The 18,973-nt window shown below is 38.6% G+C and overlaps 3 protein-coding genes across 5 annotated transcripts in view; 1 reads left to right on the forward strand and 2 right to left on the reverse strand.

Annotated features, from left to right (window-relative positions):
- LOC111868644 overlaps nt 1-5,203 on the reverse strand; it is a 55,759-nt gene extending 50,556 nt beyond the window's left edge. Inside the window, exons 1-2 of one of the 2 annotated variants that reach the window (XM_023859485.2) lie at nt 4,896-5,040; nt 3,954-4,011 (exon numbers count right to left, since the gene is read on the reverse strand). In XM_023859485.2, the coding sequence (XP_023715253.1) occupies nt 3,954-4,011; nt 4,896-4,944 (107 nt within the window). In that variant the 5' untranslated portion in view covers nt 4,945-5,040. Of the gene's footprint in view, nt 1-3,953; nt 4,012-4,895 lie in introns of both variants that reach the window. The other variant, XM_023859484.2, reaches the window with a different exon arrangement.
- A 178-nt stretch (nt 5,204-5,381) lies between these two features.
- On the forward strand, nt 5,382-7,806 carry LOC111868648 (ATP synthase subunit d, mitochondrial). Its single transcript, XM_023859494.2, has 4 exons — nt 5,382-5,577; nt 5,655-5,823; nt 5,899-6,036; nt 7,608-7,806. Exons 1-4 carry the CDS (start codon nt 5,456-5,458, stop codon nt 7,707-7,709), a joined length of 531 nt encoding a protein of 176 aa, XP_023715262.1. The 5' UTR covers nt 5,382-5,455; the 3' UTR covers nt 7,710-7,806.
- A 985-nt stretch (nt 7,807-8,791) lies between these two features.
- Nucleotides 8,792-18,973, reverse strand: part of LOC111868646 (ATP-dependent RNA helicase dbp2) — a 36,407-nt gene continuing 26,225 nt past the window's right edge. For both annotated transcript variants that reach the window (XM_023859491.2, XM_023859490.2), the window contains exons 12-13: nt 13,807-14,049; nt 8,792-12,476 (exon numbers count right to left, since the gene is read on the reverse strand). In XM_023859491.2, the coding sequence (XP_023715259.1) occupies nt 11,821-12,476; nt 13,807-14,049 (899 nt within the window). In that variant the 3' untranslated portion in view covers nt 8,792-11,820. The remainder of the gene's footprint in view (nt 12,477-13,806; nt 14,050-18,973) is intronic.

Consider the following 18,973-nt stretch of genomic DNA (forward strand, 5'->3'; position numbering starts at 1 on the left):
GCATGCACTCTTCCTTATGAGATTATCACAGTTAGGCTACGCTATCACAAGTTTTGTGCAAGATGGGTTCCAAAAATGCTCACAGGTGCACATAAAACACACAGTATGGCTTCGGCTTTCACGTCTTTTGGGCAATACCACAAAGAGGGCTATGAATTTCTGAGTCACATCATACAAGTAATGGGTGATGATGAAACCTGGGTTCCATTTGTGAATGTTGAAACCAAAGAGCAGTCAAGGCAGTGGATGCACACTCATTCACCAAACAAGCTGAAAAAGTTCAAACAAACGCTGTCTGCCTGCCAGAAAGCTCATGGCAACTGTTTTCTGGTACAGGAGAGGAGTGCTGATGGTGGAATTCATGCAACAAGGGACCACAGTAATATCAGAAGAGTACTGTGAAGCACTAAAAAAATTGCATATGGCCATTCAGAACAAAAGGCGTGGAATGCTGACATCCAGTGTAGCGCTCCTCCATGACAAGGCACGTCCACACACAGCTGTTCACACTTGAGCACTGCTGGAGCATTTGAACTGTGGAGTTGTGTGACCACCTTCTTTACAGCCCTGATCTCAGTCCGACAGACTGTCACCTGTTTACCTACTTGAAGAACTGGTTGGGATCACAGTGCTTCAACAACAATGAGGAGTTGATGGAAGGTGTCAAAACATGGCTAAGCTCACAAGTAACAGACTTCTTTGGCGAAGACATACAAAAACTTATTCCCTAATTCGACAAGTGTGTCAATTCCAGTGGTGACTACACTGAGAAGTAGCTTAAGAACGTATGTATTTTTTGTACTTAATACAATTTGTTTTCTCACTGCTTTTTTTTAACAGCTCACTGGACATTACTTTCAAAATAGCACCCGTATATCTAATACAGAACCATGAAACAGATATCATAAGGAAAATTTCCTGTAGTTGTATGTAAATTAATAGATGGGAAGATAATATCACGATGAATTTTAAAGAAATGAGGTGAAGATCTGGACTGAATTTGTTTGGCTCAGAATGTGATAAGGCAGCATGCTCTTGTGAACATGGCAATGAATCAGGTTCCCTGGAATCTGAGAAGTTTCTTGATCAGCTGAGTGACTTCAACCTCTCAAAGAGGACTCAGCTCAGGAGTTCAGTTATAGGTGAAATACTAAGAAATATAAGCGGCCTCCGTAGTCTAGAGGTAACGTTCCCACCTCATGACTCATAGTACGCAGGTTCAAATACCCGGTGGAGGTTGTCGAATTTTTAAGGGCGAAAAAATTCAGGGAACAAGTCCTCCGGGAGGGACTTTAAGCCATGGGTCCCGTGTCGTAGCTTTATGGCACGTAAAAGAACCTCATATCTCCAAAGGAGGTCACGGAGCCAAATTACGGACGTTTCCCGCCCAACAGCAGTCTCTAATACCTCTGGAAGATGGGGGAAGCATTATAGATACCTCTCAGCTAGTAGAGCCGGTCTCGCTGGCTGGGCGGGACTGATGGTAAGCACCAGTACCGGTAGGATATAGAGACTGGTAGAATATCATAGAGGGAAGCACAATGGACCAATACAGGTCTAAGTGCATGGGGAAACCCACCCTCTCCAATAACTAACTAACTAACTAACTAAGAAGAAATATAGAATGAAAAAAGTTTTAAACAAAGTATGACTATCGTTAAATATACTATTATTAAATCAATATCAGCATTTCATTTGCAGCAATTGGTGATCTATGTTTCTAGCTGTGCTTCAACCCAATAAGAAACACTGAAACATCAACTGTGAATCAAGGTATCTTCCTCATTTCAATACCAGCACATTTTGTCTTAAAAGCTTTCTCATGTATCAAGTGGCCATTAAGTAGTCACCTACTTGTTTATGATTATAGTATGAGTATTAATTGTGCTGAGAGAAATACAGATATAATCATGCAACTCTACAGTGTTGCGAGCTTTGTTCTTTAAACTCTACTCTTATCAGGGGATCCTGAATCCTCATTTTGTATTTGACTATCCAGCAATTTTGAAATATCATGGTATGAAAATCTTGCATAATGAGATCCAGCTTACTGGGAAATCAGTCTCAAGCAAACTGTTATCCCTTAATTTATTAAAAAAAAGAAGACTTAGATCACAATTATCTCTTGACGCTGAACTCTCCTGAAAACAGCAGCCAAAGAGAAAGTCCATTTCTTTTGCTTTTAACAGACGAGTTCAATTTATTCTTGGCCAGGTGTTGAAAAATAGAAACGTTTTCACCAAAATAGGCTATGACTTAATAACTACTTGGCACATTAATATATTATATGGTGATACTGAAGATTTGGTATTACAAATAGTGACATAACTATTCCTTCAGTAAAAATGTGATTATCAAACATGAAATTGAAGAAATCACTAGTATAAATATATAAAGTACCATCAGTCTTTCATAGTAAGTCTGGATAATAAAATCTCTTGACTTGGTTCAGATGTGGCAAAAATACTCATTGCTTTTAATAACTATAACATATGGTACGAAGAGTATGGTCTGGGTTGTAACACTGTGTAGTATAGAGACAGTCTATCATTTTGGAGAAACATATCCCTTCCATCTTCCAAGATGAAGAGCAAGCAATCTGTCAGCATTCCAAATAGGAACATATTATTTTGATATTAAGGTTTTTAATGCCCCACCTCCTAGCATAAAGAACATAGCTCATGATATTAAACAATTTAAATTTGCTTTAAAAAAATTCTGCTCCTAATTATTTTTTTTTATTACTAGTGGGGTGGGACTAAGTCCCTTATACTGCGGCCACTTCTGGCCTATTGTACAATCCTAATTCATTTTACTCACTGGAGGAATATTTTAACAACAATACTGATCAAAGATACTGGTTCATTACATGCTTAATGAAGAGAAGTACATTTCATACTTGATTATTGCATTGTTGTTAATTTATAGTGTGACGCATGCTTGAAGTCACTCACACTGCATAGCAGTTTAATTACCATATTGGGAGTTGTCTTAACAATATGTATTTGTCTAATTGTGCCCAGGCAAGCCACGTAATCTGTTCTGTTGTCACAGTTTATTTTAGTTTACCAGCCAAGTAAGGCTGGATGAGTGTAAATGAAGCAAGAAATGAATGAATAAATAAATAAATTATAGCCAATGAGATAAAATAATTGTATACTAGTAATTAAACTATACTCATTAGAAATAGTTTTATCTGTGTTGTTGTTGTCCCCCTTGCCGTTTTTGGCTGTATTTTACTGTATTCACAGCTCTCCCTTATGGGGATCTATGGACTGCATATTAATGTATGAACGGGGATTGCTTGCTTTTTTTTTTACTTTTACTTACATATTTTATAACCATTAACGATGTACTCACTGACACTGTTGTTGGCAACAGGCTCAAATTGTGATGCACAAGTATAATTAACTTGTATCTATGTAATTTATAATCTTATTACTTATTAGTGATGTACCCATCAACACTGTTTCTGTTAACAGGCTCAAATTGTGATGCATAAGTACAATTAACTTATATTTATGTAATTTGTAATCTTATTCATTTTTCAACTAGACTGTTATTTTACAGATGTCATTTTATTTAGAATGTATTTGACTTGTTCCATATCCTATGGTGTCTACCTGTATCAGATTTACAGAACATAAATAAATTTAACGATGGAACAACTGAACAACAGGAGCAGGTGGCAAATAAGTTAACTGTGTGTAGGAAATCTGGTCTGATAGGTACTAAAACACAGGCAGTGAAATTTGACCACTATCTGGAACCAAGATACAGTTTCCTTTGCTGCCACTGGCTCTCTCTAAGTCTCTTTTAGAGACAATTGCAACTCTTCCATTCACTCTTTCATTGTTCCCTGCAGACTTGGACCAGCCTATATCAAAATGGATCATGTACATGCTGTACATTCAGCTAGCCACCTGCTTCTGCTGGTTTCTTGCTTGACTTACTCCTGGACTCTGAAGATGGAAGCGGTCTGTTCCAAGAACACATCAGGCTCTCTCCAAACTACAACCCAGATGACCATATTCCTTAGTCACCACTGTGAGTACCATGAATTCAGGACATATATCAGTTACAAATTCTTACAAAGCCAAGATTAAGAAAAATGTTAGGCATCTAGAATTTATGTGTTTATATACATATTTATCTACATGTAAAATCACAATAAAAATTCTACAATGAATTTGAAAGTGAAAAGTATGTGGGATGTGAAGCCATGTAGTCCAGTAGAAATTCCCCAACATTTTAGAAGACTGTCAACAAACTCAAACCAGACTGTCATCATTTACTGCATATAGTACCCTCCATAATCACACGTCAGAACCTTGAATCCATTCAATTCTAAGTGTGAAAAATTAATAACAATAAATCCATGCAATAACTGTTCACTGTGCCATATGAACAAACTGACAATTAGAGGCAAATATGATGCTTCTCAAGTTGGCGTAATTCTGATGTATCATCCAATGCGGCCATAAATTCAAACTTTCTACCTTTTTCTTTGGGGGGGGGGGAGAACAACTGACTGTTGAGGGGATTTATGCATGTGTTCCTGCTTTGCTTCCGAATTTTGCATAGAATAGTGCTTAATGCACATACATAAGACGTATGTCAACATAGACACTCATCATAACTCGACCGCAATAGTGATAAATATCAAATACACGTGTCTTTGTAAACAATGTTTACAGCAGACGACGGTATTCGGTGTTTCGCAGAAAATGGCGGGAAATATATTGATCGTTAAACGTCTTATTCCAGCATCCCACTTGCTGTTATCCCTGAACCACACCCCCAACCCTCTTCTGTACCGTTTCTGGTATCGTAATAGTGATCTTTCATTCATTCATGGATCATGAAAAATCAAAAACTCCTGCTATTCTCCTTACACTGACTGAGGCTCTGCAAGATCCAACAGATACGCAACAAAATCAACATCACTTTCGTAGTCCAGCTTCTTCTTCAATATAATCCATCTCCTGGCGTTACCAGCACCGATATATATATTGTTCACGATTCGCTTATCATTAAAGTTACGTTTAACTGTCTTTGGCTTACAACCAGTTCTTCCTATGGATCTGCTGTCTTTTGTAGTTTTTTTGGGCATCACTACATTCTAATATATCCAATTTAGCACAAAAACTTCGTAATCTGGTTGCTATAATATGCTATCCTCTTTATGCCCTGCCCTCCACACTTATCGATCTGCAACATGGCGAATGAGCGACAAGTAGCAGACGATTCTATTTACAACGATAGAGGCGGGAAAATTGACGTCCGTGAATTCTCGGATGCAGTCGGCAACGTCGGCAATATATGGCGTTACATCAAGTGCAATTGGTCCCCCCACCCTCACAGTCTTACGGAGTTAATATAGCGCAGACCTTTTCGGCCATTTTGGTTTGGTACAGTAGTATTTGGGGAAGGTTGTAGGTAGAACTGATAAATAATGGCAGCACGACGGATAACACAGTCATCCATAAACTGGACGGCATTAGCAGAAAGAGTTCCTGAAAACCAGAAGGGTTTTTTTACAGCGTTCAAAGCCAAGTCTGATGGATATCTACGAAGGTAATTTAATACTGATTGGCTACTGAAGAATCCTGAGATATTAAATGAATAAGTAATTAGTATTTCGTATTGTTTAGGATGATGGCAAACCCAGAAACATCACCAAAAATTGATTGGGATTATTACAAGGCCCGTGTACCTGTACAAGGCATGGTAGATGATTTTCGAAAGAAGTACGAATCTCTGAATATTCCATACCCAACTGATAATGTAACACCACAGATTGAACAACAGGAAAAACAGTCGGTTAGTAGTTTTACATTTGGAAGTACTGTTGAAATCCCTGATGTTATTTATTATTAATCAGAATAGTACTTTCAGCTGAAGGAGGTGCAAGAATTTGTGAAGCAGTCCAATGTCCGTATTGCTGGTTATGAAGCTGAAGTTGGCCGCCTGAAGGGCCTACTCCCGTTTGAACAAATGACTTTAGAAGACTTTAAGGATGCATACCCAGACCAGGTATGTTAATGGTACATTCTGTGTAGAGTAAGGGGCAGAGGGGCCTGGCACCACCAGCATTTAACACAAAAATATTAAGTGTTAGCTTGATCATTTATGATTTGTTTGTATTTATTAGAGTGTAAAAAGCTTTATCAGATTCTGCAGAGGTGTTACTTGGGTTGTAAGGAATACTTGGAGGGCCTTAGCCTTCTCTTACTTCCTTAAGTAAATTCCTTTCACTAGCTTATGGTGATTGATAGTTGTTGCACTGTCCCCTTACAAGTGTGTTTCTATCAGAATGGCTATGGGGTTCTAGCCATTGTCCATTTTTCCAGATTTGTTCATGTCTCCCTGACTTATCCAAGCTCTCAATTTCTCCTTCTTGGTTTAGTCATTAAATGTTTCTATTTCACAAGTTGAGAAAATCTCATGTAAACATTGTAGGTCTCTCTGTTGTTCTGTTTTATTGGTATGCTGGTAGAGGAGGTGGACAGAATAATGGAAACACTAAGAAATTGAGGAACAGAATTTGTGTTCCCTATGTTGGAAGTTGGCAACACTGAATGTTCTTCTGTTTACAATCTGTAGTGCTCATGTCAGTGCATTAGTGATTATGTTGAGTAACAGTCCATATGAAAGAATCAGAAAATGGGAGACTTGCCCAATTTTGAAAGAGGACAGATTGTTGGTGCATGTTTAGCCAGAGTATCTGTGACAAAAAGTGCCACATTATTAGATATATCGAGAACGACAGTTTCTAAGGTTATGTCGGCATACACGAATCATGGGAAGACAACATCAGCAAAGATAAACAGTTGGGGAAAATCAGCATTGACAGAAATTGTTGTACATTGAGAATGATTGTTTCAAAAAATCGTAGAACTGCTGCAGTACAGGTGACAACAGAACTGAATATTCATCTTGAAGACCCTGTTTCCACAAAAACTTTCTGATATGAGCTTCACAACTCCAACATTCACAGTAGGGCTGCAATTGCTAAATCTCAGATTACTAAAAGTAATGCTCAGATGCATAAAGGATAAGTGCCTAAGCTATAAACTATGGACATCAGACAACTAGAAATGCATGTGTGATATGGTCAGGCAAGTCATCCATCACACTGTTCTCTATATAAGGAAGAATTTATGTTTTGGAAACATCCAAGAAAGTATACAATCTGGAATGCATGTTTCAGTTCCAACAGTGATGGTTTGCGCAGCAGTATCATGGTACAGTATTCTGTTGGTCCCATTATTACCCTTCATGGCTGAATTACTGCAAGGGAGTATGTGGACAGGTTGTCCACTGTCTATTAAGTTTTGATGAAAGTTTTCCATATAGGATTTCACCAGTACCTGTGAAGCACTTCATGGTATACATAGAGAAGTTCATTTAGTAAACCAGGCATTCCTGTTATCAGTACAACTGAAGATCATAATTGTTTGAGAATTCTTAATGAAATCCTGCTATAGGCAGTGAGTCTGTCCTATTAATAATATTTGTTCATGAAGGTCTTAAGTTGACTGAAAATAGTGAATATGAAACCAGTTATTAGTAATGTTATGACAAATTTTGTTTTCCTGTTGCAGGCCTTAGACCCCCTGAACAAACCCACATACTGGCCTCACACACCTGAGGAGCAGTTGGATTATGATGATTCAAAGGTACCCAAAGAGGATGCACACCATTAAAGACAATATGTGACTACAGTCATTTTAGTTTGTTTCATATTATGTATATTAGCCATGTTGACTATAAATAAATGTACAATAGGAATATTGTCCAGATTATCGTTGTCCTTTTCATCTCGATGTTTAATTACACTTGCTATGACTATTCTTCTACTAGAGTCGATACGACCTTTGTACTTTTAATTTCATTGTACCAACAGTATAAATATGCACATTTCAAATATCACATTCTTCTTCACCTCTTTGAGCTATATGAAAGGTCTTGCATTTAGAAGCATCAGTCACATGCAAAATTAGGTTTTTTTCATCTTGCCATACCCAGAAAATGCAGAATACTCACTTTTATAAACCTACAGATTATATAACAATGTAGCTGCAAGAATAATAGTGGTGATATATTTGTTGCTGGCTTCAGTCATTACTGTTCAGAAGACATTCTTCAAAGCATCATTTATACAAAATTGTTCCAAAATCTTTCATTCTTGTATTCTTAAAAAATAGTTTTGTGATCGATCCAGAAAGACAGTTCAGGACATCAATAAAATTTATTTTCCTGCCCTAATGAAGTGAAATGCTGCATTTATGAAACCCTTTTGTCCCCAGATTTTATTACCTCTAAGATGAGAATGGTCAACAAAGGTGACTTGTAAGATTGGCTCAGAGCCATGAAGGGGACCAGGTAGTTTTCACATTCCCAAAGTTGGATGTTTGGCTCAATTACTGTGTTGGCAGAAACCAGCATGCAGGTAAATGAAGGTAAAATAGAACAGTGGAGTGAATATGCCACTCAACACAAACCAGCCGCCAGCAATGAAATGATCTCTCAACCCCTCACAGCTGATGTAAAAGAATATGGACTCATCTGTTCCACCCATACATAAAGATGTCTTCTGTGCATGTGCCATCACACTAACCAAGCTCTGCTTTTGGCAAAAAAATTTGTGACTAAAGACTGAGCTTAGAACCCCTTGCAGAAAGTCCACTTTCTTATCTTCAAACTACCAGGGCCCCTCCACTGCAGACTGTCCTTGTATTACGTACTTAAAATGTGAAGGCAAAAGAAAAACCCTCAAGACATGGTATGATTAAGTAGATAATACCATTACTGTGTATTTTTTATTTCCAATTTATAAAATACCTACACTACAAAGACTGAGATTACATGATGGGTGAAACCAAGACACTATCACATTATTGCACAGGAGCAGGCTGTCACTAAACTCTAGGAAATACTGACAAAAGTACAATTTTTAAATTACAAGAAAAATGTTTACTCATAACTTAACATAGCATGCCTCAGGCAGGCTCGTATGGTGCCCTTACTGTCAGAGGAAATCACGGCACATTTATTTTGTTCCCACGTCAATAGAGCAAGGTATGCAAGATACAAAATGTCACACATACTAATGCAGTGGTGTTCCTTATACATAACATAGCAAACATAACAATCAGGGATCCAATCTAATGTTGTGTGCATGATAACTCATTTAATACAAACCTACCCATTAAAGAAGTACAGTAAAATCCATCTTAAACTGGAACCCAAATCAAACAGAAATCTGTCTTTATCTTGACACTTCTTTTAGCCTGGGAATGTAGTGGAAAATTCCATAAAATTTTAATCCAATACATGGAATCTGTTTCACTTCAATGTACAAGATGCTTAAATCCATGTTCTTGCATTCTGTGAGATTAAAATGCCATTTATATTTTACTGGTGGTGAGTGTTAGGAAATGAACTGTATTTAATACATTTTTAAGCTAGAATATCAACTTTTTTCTGAATTTCTAAATGGTTTATATAAACAGTTTATTCAGCACTCCTTTATAACATTTTTTCTTCGATTCTCATAATACATTTGAATAAGTGCATTTGGTGCAACAAACTTTTGATGACATATCAGTACCCTTGACTTCCTTCCCCCCTTGGTATGTGTTTGTTCCAAAATACAGTCAGGTCTAATACAGCCAGTCTTCTGTTTGTATGTGCTCTTGTTTAATGTTAGTATACTGTCATACAACAAATAGATAGCTGCAAACTGAAAAGCAATAGCCTAATGCATATTTTCTCACCTATGCTAATGTGCTGCTTTTCTCTTGGCATGTGTCATTTCGAGTCTCAACAGGTTTCACCGTCTCTTCACACGTTGAAGCATGTGATGAGTAGTTTATACAGCCATAAAATTTCACACACAGGATCTGTCTACACTAAATGTGAAAACATCCCTCCCCCCACACACAAAAAAAAGGTTTGCATGTGTATGAAACCAAGCAACTTAGATCAAGCATTACTTCTGACTTGAATATAAGAAATGTCACATTCTAATCTTAGCCAGGATACTGACTTCTTACCAAAATGTTTTTATTGATATCCTCAGTCTCTCCAAGCAAATACAATGATAGCACCTTTCAATATGCCACATCAACTTTTCCCTATCCTTTCAAATTCAATGGCATCATCATACACAAAATATGCTTATTTATATTTGCTTCTATGGATACAGTGCAATCAAAGATAAGAGTTTTCTACACTCTCACTGAAATGAAATGAGAAAGATTCCTTCATATATAGCGATATAAGTGTTTCAAGTACTTTGTGGTGTTGTGTTAATACTCCTGCATCAGGATGTATCAGCCCACACAATACTGAGAAGCCTGCTGGCACTACAAATAGAAATGCAGAGCAAAACAAATCTGACATGCTAATGCTTTTTCTTCAACTACACTGAAAATTGTAAGGCTTATAGAACAAATGTACTGCAAATGAAATGTGTGTTTAATTTTCTCTACTTTCACTTGCCACCCTCTGCACCAAATACAAGTTCTGCTTCAGACATAAACAGAAGTATGCAGAATCTACATGCAGTGTGCAATGTCTGATTTCAACAAAACGTGGAATGTGCTGACATGACAGTGGGAACTTCCCAATAAAAAATTTCTTAATTATCCACTACACTCTTTTTAAGTAGTTTTCTGCATACAGACAGAGGAGACACAGCAGAACGTATTTCTGCAGCTGTTATTGTAACTGCACAAAAAAATTTCACCACTGTAACATTACCGTCATTCCTGTACTTCAGATTTTTAGTATCAAATTCTTAATAAAAAAAACAGGTTAGCCTGGTTACTCCTGAAAGCTTTCATGTGAATATTATGACAGAACCAATGACATATGCAGAGGCAACTTTAAAGCATCTACACAGTCTTTGGACCCCCCCCCNCACACAAAAAAATAAAAACATACTGGCTGCTCAGGATTGTTAAATATTTAAATATAGTGAAGCCTCGGGGGAACATCAGTAAACAGATCCACCACTCAGAAGCAGAAAATTAAATTACAAATGCATATCTCACAATCTTAGAAGCCTACAAAAGAACTTCAGATAAATAAGGTGAATAAATGTTCCATTCTCTTGAGTACAGAATCTTTAATATCATGACATAACAGGACAATGTACTCCCATTTGCCCAGCTACAAATACATACTATGGTAAAAGTTATACCTTTCAGCCATGAAGTTCAATGCACAGAACAGAAAAGCAAATCTGTCCAAATATTTACAATTCTGTTACATTCTGTTTTGTATTATCCCTCCTGTAACTTATCTGAGACAGACCATTCCTGCTACAAGATGAAAATATTAAACCAGTCAAAAAGGCATGTGCAAATACCTTAATGGTCTGATGAAAAAAAAATATAAGGCTACATGGTAACAGTGTACTGTACAGACATAGCATAAATTTCTGGCTTATGATATGGATCACAAATATAGCAGAAATGAACTGTGCAATATTTTCTTTTTGAAGGAAAACTATGACAAACAAAAATGGTCAGGTTCCTCAGGACTCCATTACAAGCAGGTTCTACTGTACAGCCTATGTACTTTGAAATCAAGAACGGTTATTGAATGAACTGCAGAACAATTTGACAACTGTACAGACCATCCATGAGCAGTATGGCTGCAACTGTACTAAAAATTAAATTATATTTCTAAAAAGGAAAACAGCAAATATACGTCACTGAAATAAGGGAATAAAAAGGCTTATGTGACTGGAATGTGCTGCTACCTAGTGATAAGCTCTAACACAACAGGCACAACACATATAATTCCCTAATTCTTCGGAAGTGGTGGTGGGGGTTGACTGTAGGCATAGCCATTCATCTGCTGATACTGACCATAGCCTGTGTATCCCACATTGTTATTGGTCATATTGGGAGGGGGGTTGTTGGGCTGGTAGTATGGTGTAGAGGCAGAGCTCTTAGAACTGTTATGTTGAAAATGATTCATGTTTCCCGTCTGTGGTGGGGGTGGGGGTGGGGGCTGTTGTGGGATACTCAAAAGTGGAGGTGGGTTTTGCCCCAAACCACCTCGCCCACCCATCTGAGAAGCATTGTTCTGTCCTAGCCCTCCCCTGCTGCCAGAAGACGGGTTGCCCAGTGGCTGGAAGTTTGCATTCTGTGGTTCATTATTGTTTGAGAACCTACTTCCACGGTCCTGGCTCTTATCTCCCCAGCGACTAGATCTCCCACCCCTGTCTCTGTTTGCACCTCCCCCCCTTGGACCACGGTCATTGCCTCCTCGTGGACCACCTCGGTCACCTGCACGATCTCCACGGTCATTGCCACCTCGAGGTCCTCTGTCATCTCCTATCCTTCCACGAGGTCCCCTATCATCACCCCGACCTCGAGTTGGCCTGTCATTGGCACTGCCACGTGGCCCTCTGTCACTGCCACCTCCGCCGCCACCTTTACCCCAGCGACTTCGATCTGAAACAAATCAGTAATTAATGTAACATTCCCAGTCTGCGTGCACCATCAGTCTTCAGGCCAAGGGAGTCTATATTCAATGAAAGAATTTTTGTGTATCATACCATGTAAAAAAGATTATAAAAATTGCCAATATTTTGAAGGGCCTTACTATATCCTTCAGATCAAATGATGTTTTACTTCAATACAGTGTGATAGCAAGGGAATTCTATAAGGATAGGTGCTGTCTTGTCACAGAGGGGAAGAACTGTATTTTATTGTTGGTTTCCACCATCCCTCCATAACAGTAACAAATACACATCTATACTAAAATGGAAACCTCAGCCATAATGCAACAGGACAACTGAATTCATCAGTTTGTTGAATTTTAATTTAATTTAACTCGGCATTAAATGAGAATATAGTGAATGATGAAATGGGGAAAATGTAGATATGGTCAAGATCAGTTTGTGGTAATATCACAGCATGTGTTGGGGAGGGGGGGGACATAACATGTAACACACATCACCCATTTCAAGTTCAATCTTAAGAGAATAAGAAGAGAGGAACATGACCAAACTTTCTTATGCAACGAAAGGAGCGAATGAAGCATACAAAAAATGTTATATTTACCATTGTTCCAATACTGTTTCTGTAATCTCCCAGAAATAAATTTGTTCCCCTTATGTCATTTGTAAGGGAGTTGGGATACCTCAGTATGGTGATGCAAACGGGGCTGGATGGCTGGGCTCTGATTCCTGGTAGGGGCAAGATTTTTCTCTTCTCCTCAGCATCCAGACATGATCTGGGTCCTACACAGCCTCCTATCCAATGGGTATCAGTGGCGATTTTCCTGGGGGTGAAGCGGCCAGGGTATGAAGCTAACCACTCACCTCCATCTAGTGTCGTGGTCAAGAATGGTGGAGCTATACCTCCACCCTCCCACGTCATCATGGTACAGTGCTTAATTAATTAATTAATTAAGCAGAGGGACATCTTTAACTTTTTATGTTTGTTGTAAAACGACAAATAGTTCATTTAAGCTCGAACTTTGTTACTGTTGTGTGTTCTGAGTATGTGCCACAGTTCTTTCAGAACATGCAATTATTTTCTATTCCAATATAAAAAAAACAGTACACTGCTGTTACACTTTGTGAATAGTTGCAACACAGGTCTACCAGGGTTTCGTTATGATTCAAAATTTTCTATTATTAGCAGGACATTTGTTAAAAGTGAAGAATGAATACTGTCATTATACACTGAAAGATGAATGTCTACACAAAACAGGTCACAGAAACACATATAAAATTATTCCATAAAACTAAAATGTGTTGAATATAGTTTCACTCACTCCGTCCTCCAAATGCACCAGACCGTGCCATCTGTGCCATCTCATGAAGTTTGGGATTGATCACCTGGTTGGCTTCCTGCAGAACAGCAATCAAGTCATTTGCCTGCTTTGCATTGCTGGGCGTGAAGAATGCATATGCAGTGCCTGTACGCTGCGAACGTCCTGTACGTCCAATACGATGGACATAATCTTCAGAACTTTGTGGGTAGTCAAAGTTGATGACGAATTTCACATCCTCAACATCTGAATAAAATGAAGTTGTTATGAATACAGTGAAACTATGTGATATGTTACAATGTCTCTTGCAACTTCTGAATGAATATAGAACAATTCTTATAGCAGTTACATAATGCCAGGACAAACTAATGTAAAGTGATTACACACATGCAAAAGGTAATATGAAGTCAAAGCAAAACTAACAGAAAGTAAATTTTAAATCTGTCTCCAGGTTCAACATACTGCACCTACTTCACAGTTTAATAAAACAGCAGGGAGGTGAACAAAGGATAGCTGCATGGCAGAATAAAACTAGAACTTCTCTAATTAGGTAAGTACTGCAGTGAAGCAGAAATGCAGAACAAGATTAAACAAGTGGAAAGATACATTCCAATCTACATTACACATTTTCCTATGTTAGTTTTTTCTCTTCTAGACTGCTCAATGTATGTTCATTTAAAGTAGTTAAAAATCTGCTGTTTGCAGAACTAATCACTTACACATTCTGCAGAGAAATCAAATTATTTTCCCTTCTACTTCATTAAATAAATACACACTAAAAAAACATTTAAAATAGGAGTTAAGCAATATCTGTCATGTACCACCAATCCTTTGTGAGTAATCTGAACTTTCATACTGGGCCAAAATGGAATAATACGAAATTCACCCAATTACTGTACTTTTCATATAGACACTTCCTGCAATGATTGAATTTCACAGAAATCTACACAATATTTTTGGAACAAAAATGTATATATACAGACAAACTTGTGTTTTAATCATTCTGTGCACTTTGAACAAAGAAAAAAACAAATCCTATTATGAAACAGTAACAAGAGTGAAATTTGGATTTGCTACAGATATTAAAACCAATGAATCAGTTCATATCCTTTCTCTTCTCTATCATGTTTTCCTCCATTCAGAATCAAATAACCGTAAAGCCTACTTTTATCTCGCATATAACAACCCCAAAAAATTAACGATTTCTACACATATGCTTAACCTTGGCAAAAGCCAGAGGTGATTGGTCAGCTCCACACTCCAGCATATTTATTCTTCAGGAAAAAGCACTGATATAAATTGGACAGGTAGGTGAGTGAGCTCCAGAACCAACTTGGACTTAGTGGCAAACAAAACATTCTGCCTCTGCCAGAAATCAAACCCTGGTTGTCCAGCCCACCACAGCCCATCAGTCTACTAAGATAACCTAGTTTGCTCAAATCTGATAGGTGAAATAGGTGTTCCTATATGTTCTGAATGTGGTGTCAGGAATCAAACCCTGGATGTCTAGGCCACAACTAACCACTCTACTGACATCTTGGCTCAATACTTTACAAGAAATTATTTAACCATATGTGGGTTAACTCATTTTCTCGATCTTACAATCAACAAAGTTTTCTTGTTCACCTCCCTGCAACATTTATGTTATTAATTGCAATAGTTACCTTCGAATCGTCCAATACATGCAGCGCATCATAACCTCTAGCACTGTACTGTAAATCCCTACCTACAGCTCACAGGCTTAACATATTGGGGGGTAGAAGGAGGAAACGTGCGGACAATCGTGGCATGATTAAATGGCTTGTGGCTGGCTAACTCTCCCGCGGGCTTCCAATAGTACGGGCGATGCCCTTGAGGAGTAACCAACCAATCAGAGGCACTGCCAGACGTATATAGAATCACGTTTAATTTTATCTTGCATGTGCCTCTGAAATAGAAACAAACCAGACTGATTAGTTGACAAATATAAAATTGATGCCCAAGGAGAATAACAGTAGTATTGACATACAATGCTGATGTGAACAGCACCAGCATCCAAACAGATGCTAAAACGAAGATTATCATGCATACTACCACAACTCACATCACACACCACATTCTTAAGCAAGGAAAGACTTGTGTCGAGAGCTGCCTGAACCCTCGGTGAAGATACTGAAATTTTAGTGACAGTGTTAACCCACTCACTTATTTTAGCATTGTAAAATGATAAAAAAATTTCCCTCTCCCTAATGTACAAGGCATAGGAGCTTATGCCCAGCAGTCGGACCACAGTAAGGGAATAGGTTAACTCATGATATCTCCAATATGTCACACATGATCCAGTCTTCACACTTCTCATCTTTCCTTCCAGTGAGACCTGACAGCATCGGGCATCAGCTTTTCCTATTTTGTCAACCAGTCTGGCCACCGCTGCCACAATATCTTATACACATTGTTCACCTCCGTACCCCAACTCAACTTCTTCTGCCCGGTTAGTCACAGCTTTATCACAGCTGTGGCTTAATTTCTTAATTTTGGGTGTACTGTCACATGGAACTTGAGCTTTGTTGCAAGAACTGTTACTAAAGTTCAATACATTTTCTCAGTGCAGTATGAACTGTCTTCAATGGACCATCACCATAAATTTGTTTGCAAAGAAAAAGGTACTGTCATTTATTCATGAAAAAATTTACTTCACCAAGTAATGAGAGCTATGCAATATATATTTGTAGAATCCTGAAATAACAAACAATTACATCTCATCCACTGCACATAGATTAACCCTATAAATGTCAACTGATGAAAAAACAAAAGCATATTATGCAGTACAAATGCATGTGTTATTTTCTATCTTAAAAATCCCCAATGCTTCATGTGTAGAAGAGCAGTAAATAAAAATATCTACTGCATACGTTTGTCACAACAGGTCAAATTATATATAAAATGTACAGAGCGATCCATTTGAGATGTTAGAAAAGTAAACCGTTGAATACAAGGAGTTACTGTATGCATCTCTGAGCAGTTTGTCTGAATATAAGTGAGAAGGATGTCCATCTAGGGTGAATGGAGGATTTACTGGCAGTTCAGCTGCGTGGCGACGCTGGCGCATGAGAGACAAAATATGGTGGCCACATTGCAACAGCGAGCACAGTGTGTGTCGTATGGTATGCAAAATTGTTAAGTGTTGCAAGGACCCAGCAAGCTTTTCGACACCAGTATGATTGTCACCACATCCCTTCACATCAGGACACTGTGAAATGGTACGACTATGCCTCACACAGGTGGAAAAAAGAACACAGAAGGAACAGGAAGGAAGACATTCAGTAAGCCATGATTCAGGAGTCCATGGGAGTCGCTGCGCCGCTGCCAGCTGAGAAAAACGTTCCACACGTCCTACAGTACCTCTACATGTTTCCATACCACACAGAGCAACTGCAGGTACTGGCACAGAGTATGAAGGAGGACCCCAAAAAAAATGGAATCTGTTTATAAAAAATTCTGTATTTATTTTTACATAACAAAACTTTAATCCCCTTCAAAGTACTCGCCATTTGATTCGATGCACTTGTCCAAACGTTTTTCTTTTTCAAATTGCTCGAAACATTTTTTTAAAATTCATCACTGATGATGCCTTTTAGTGCTTCTGTCATTTTTTTCTTCACGTCAACATCAGTAAAACGTTTTCCCTTGAGGTCTCTTTTCATCCGAGGAAATAAAAGAGTTGCACAGGGCAAGATCAGGTGAGTACCAGGGGTGACACAAGGGTGTCATGCCATTTTTGGTCAAAAATTGCTGCACACTCAGTGCTGTGTGGGCAGGCAAATTGTCATGATGAAAGAACCATTCACCTGTTTGCCACAAATCAGGACATTTTCTCCTTAAACTGTTATGCAAACTTTTCGAAACTTCAAAACAATAACTGACTGTTTGACCCTGTGGTACAAACTCTGAATGCACGACGCCCCTGGAATCGAAGCAGCATATGAGCATTGTTTTCACATTTGACTTCACTTGTGCTTCTTTTGGGCATGGAGAATTGGGACCTTTCCATTGGCTGGACTGCTGCTTTGTTTCAGGATCGTAACCGTAGGACCAAGATTCATCTCCAGTTATGACCTTGGAAAACAAATCAAGATCGGTTTTCAAGTGCTCCTTCAAAGCACGGCATGCAGGCAGCTGATTGTCTCTCTGATCAGGGGTGAGCAGGTGAGGCACGAACTTCACTGCAAGTCGTTTCATGGGAAATTCTTTGGTTAAAATTCACCGACAGGAACTCCACGCGATCCCTGTAAGCTCCACAAGTTTGTCAATTGTTTGCCAGCGATCTTCCAGAATAATCTGATGAATTTTTGTCACGCTTTCATCAGTTTGGGCAGTTGAAAGATGTCCGCTTCGATGATGATCATCAGTTGACATTTCACCACATTTGAAACAGGAGAACCATTCGTAAATTTGTGTTTTACTCATGGCGGCTTCCTTGTAGGCTGTTTGTAGCATAACCGTTTCTGCTGCTGTTTTCACCAAAAGGAAACAAAACATCACAGCAGCATACTGTTTGTGTGAATCAGCCATTAGAAACAAATTATCAAAAAGTTACTTGGAAAAAATTCACCAAACACTAATGCAAACTTCTCTGATGACTCCAGCCAGCATACTGATTCAGGAAGGTGCTGCAAACAGCAATCTAAAAGCAGAAGCCTGTACTACAAGCACCCTGCCTTCTAAAAACAAATTCCAGTTCTTTTTGGGTCCCCCCTCGTTATTACACTGACCATCTCAACTTCTCAAACATGATGTGTGAGTGGGAGGCAGCAGATGATCATTGGTTACACTAATGGATGTTCATGGATGCAGCCATATTTCATGTGAGCGGCCAAGTTAACCCGTTGCCGTGGTTCGTCGTGTATGTTTCGTCAGGGATTTAAATCGTCTGGGGGGGTTCGACGTGTATGTTTCGTCCAGCTGCACACGTATGTTATAACGCCCATAATAATTGATGGTTTTGCTGTAGATTGTTAGATTTTTCACTGGCCTGTTGTCAGGAGGACTGTATTTAATGACACACGCGTTTAAGAGCGCTAAGTCGTCGTTACATATGCCTGTCTTGCAGCAACGTTCCTGTGGCTATTGCGAGCTGTTTCTGTTATGAATGATGTGTTTTGTTTGCTCTGAAGCTATAAACACCAGAGAC

This window comes from Cryptotermes secundus, unplaced genomic scaffold (assembly GCF_002891405.2).
Source record: "Cryptotermes secundus unplaced genomic scaffold, Csec_1.0 scaffold696, whole genome shotgun sequence".
Classification (NCBI taxonomy): domain Eukaryota; kingdom Metazoa; phylum Arthropoda; class Insecta; order Blattodea; family Kalotermitidae; genus Cryptotermes; species Cryptotermes secundus.